The 2,760-nt window shown below is 44.7% G+C and overlaps 2 protein-coding genes across 2 annotated transcripts; both read right to left on the bottom strand.

Annotated features, from left to right (window-relative positions):
• Positions 1–277: 277 nt before the first annotated feature.
• Pmar_PMAR019369 (hypothetical protein) lies at positions 278–1,467 on the bottom strand (the record flags this gene model as incomplete). The annotated part of the gene is made up of 6 exons (XM_002771419.1): positions 278–403; positions 458–690; positions 735–861; positions 908–1,039; positions 1,107–1,311; positions 1,358–1,467. Coding segments are annotated over 6 exons (933 nt in total), but the record flags the coding sequence as incomplete, so codon positions are not given.
• A 154-nt stretch (positions 1,468–1,621) lies between these two features.
• Positions 1,622–2,695, bottom strand: Pmar_PMAR019368 (phosphatidylinositol 3-kinase class, putative; the record flags this gene model as incomplete). Its single annotated transcript, XM_002771418.1, has 5 exons — positions 1,622–1,783; positions 1,853–1,998; positions 2,041–2,204; positions 2,456–2,554; positions 2,598–2,695. Coding segments are annotated over 5 exons (669 nt in total), but the record flags the coding sequence as incomplete, so codon positions are not given.
• Between the last annotated feature and the right edge of the window lie 65 nt (positions 2,696–2,760).

The following is a 2,760-nucleotide window of genomic DNA, read 5'->3' as shown; positions in this document are numbered from 1 at the left end:
GCAGCTCACGAACAGTATGAACGAGGTGAGACAATGGGCAATGAGAAATCAACTGAAAATAGAGGTCAGTACGAACATGGGGAGTACGAATATCGGGTTCGAAATAAGTATATCTCTCGATGACGCTAGAACTGCGGGAAGCACAAGGAGAGACAACGACGAGTCCCACATATATCCCCTATCTGACGATTACCACGATGGCTATCATATTATGTGACTACTAGGACGATGCTTTACCGCATCTGTGCCGATAGAGGACTCATTTTCTATAGTTTACATCAAGACTCAATGGGCATGCCTCATAATAGGCTGCCTTCCTCTGTTTATATGTCTCTATTGCCTCAGCCCTCAACTCAGCTGTAGTCTTGGCTTTACTACTGCTGCTGTTGCCATCGTTAGCTGTCTGAAGAAGCATCCAACAACTCGATGACCTCACATAACTGTATCCCATGCCCACTTTAATGTCTGTATCATTGCTACTCTTCGGTTCATCCTTCTCAATTGGTTCCCGATACACATCCCTCACTAGAGCCCCCGATGGTGTAGTGTACAAAGGACCGTAGCTTGCCCTCAATTCAGTGTCCATAGTCCGCTCTATATCTGTTCGTAATTCCTCAGCAGTAAGCCTTTTACTCATGGCAGACTTCACTCTCCTCTCTACCATCTCCTCATCGGATAATGTACCATCACCTATTCAATACTAATGGCCCTCACTCCAATGCTTTGTTCAATACCTATTACAATCCCTTCTTTGGACTTGTCAGCTGCCTTCCGACGTGAGTAATGCATGGTACCAGGTGCAGGGAACGACTCCAAGAAGTGACGCGAGTCAACGGGGAATTTTCCAGCATTCCTCCGTACCTCACATATACAAAGATCGGGTATAACTATGTTAGCAGCGACTCACTATATCGATGCATTTATCCACATCTTCATCTGACATATCCTTGAAGAATACATCACACTCCGCTAGAGCTGCCTTCACTTCAGATGCTCCTGCTCGGGAATGATCGACATCCTCTGTGAACCAACTCTCGAACTGAGGAGGACTAACACTGTCGCCCACCAACCCTTGGTCTTCGATGATAGAAAATGATACTGCTCACATAGATGGCTCTGTCGTCAGGATCCAATGCTGCTAAGCTGTACACAGTCTCAAAACCTCTGAAGGTGACCTTATCCTCCTCTATTGTGGGGTTCAGCCGTCCTTGATTTACGGGATCCTCCACAGCATTGATACTTCGATACAGCTCATCCCAGTACTGTGATGGGGAGGTATACTCTCCTGCATCTAGTCGCTGGGAAACATACCTACAAATAACAGCATACTTCATACACGGTTGACAAGGCTTCTTACCCAAGATATTTCTGCATCAAGGGATTGCTTGTAGCTCGAGTAAGCTTAGCTACTACACCCTTACACCAGGTAGCCACCTTAGGCACCGTGAGGATATTATCGACGTCCATTATGTAATGAGGGGCTCTCGAACTTGGAGAGAAAAGGGCTGTATCATCCATACCACTCAACAAAGATTAACACATGAGAAACGGCATGTTTTCAAAATTACAGCACACTCAGTTGTAGATGATCAATGATAGATGTGAAGATATTTCTTGTATACTATGACCAATAGAGAGCCCATTGATGAAGCTTTTCCATAACAACAGGGAATAGTGCATTAGTTGAATCATTAATAAGGCCTAGGAAGCGGGACTCTGCCTCCTCTTCGGATATCTCAGGAGCCAACTTCTGTTCCATCCTAGATAATACCATCTGCGGATCCTGAACGGCACCATGAACCATAACAGGAGGACAAGATATCTATACCCATCACCGGGTACATAGTACTACCTGTTCGACGAGATCCTTTATATTAGCTCCTTGGACTAGGCCTACTAGACTCAATATAAGCTTTGAATTCATTCTGAGTATGCGATAAGCTGAGTAGCAGTATTGCCGGAATAGCCTAAAATACTCAGAGTTCTGCCCACCCATACCTGAGATAATCCTCAATGTTGTACAGTAAGAGTATCTATCACCTTCAACCATCTCCTTACACAGCTTCATAGGTGGTGGTAGGGGCTTAGGGTCTCGACCAAATATATACCCAAAGTCAACGTGGAACATATGACCCACATCGTCTACCATGAGGTTATCCAGATGTCTGTCACCAATACCCAACACATACGTTATGACACAGTACCTGATTTGTCATACCTTCATTCAAGACTACTACTACTACTACTACTACTACTACTACTACTACTACTACTACTACTACTACTACTCCCTCTACTACTACTACCCCTCTACTACTACTACTACTACTACTACTACTACTACTACTACTACTACTACTACTACTACTACCCCTCTACTACTACTACTACTACTACTACCCCTCTACTACTACTACTACCCCTCTACTACTACTACTACTACTACTACTACTACCCAGCGCAGCTCCGCGAGAATGTTTCCAGAATCTCCTTCAGTCTGGTCGACTCAGTGCCTTGAGCTCCATTACTTGCCTTGGCGCAATGCTTGAAATACCTGAGCAAAGGGGATAACGCTCGACAACGAGTAGTAACAATACGTCATGAGGTTGTTGCCGTTCTCTCGTAGTGCTGAGCTCAGTGTTTTGCTCTTTGAAACGAATTCAATCATACCATCACGGGGTGATAGCGCCACAACCTTATCAACCACAGATATTGACGCAGACAACAGGAGAGTCGTTACTACTACCTTATAAGGGGTAA

This window comes from Perkinsus marinus (genome assembly GCF_000006405.1).
Source record: "Perkinsus marinus ATCC 50983 genomic scaffold scf_1104296962786, whole genome shotgun sequence".
Lineage (NCBI taxonomy): Eukaryota > Perkinsozoa > Perkinsida > Perkinsidae > Perkinsus > Perkinsus marinus.
The sequence above is the reverse complement of the archived record's forward strand: the minus strand, read 5'-3'. Positions and strand labels throughout refer to the sequence as shown.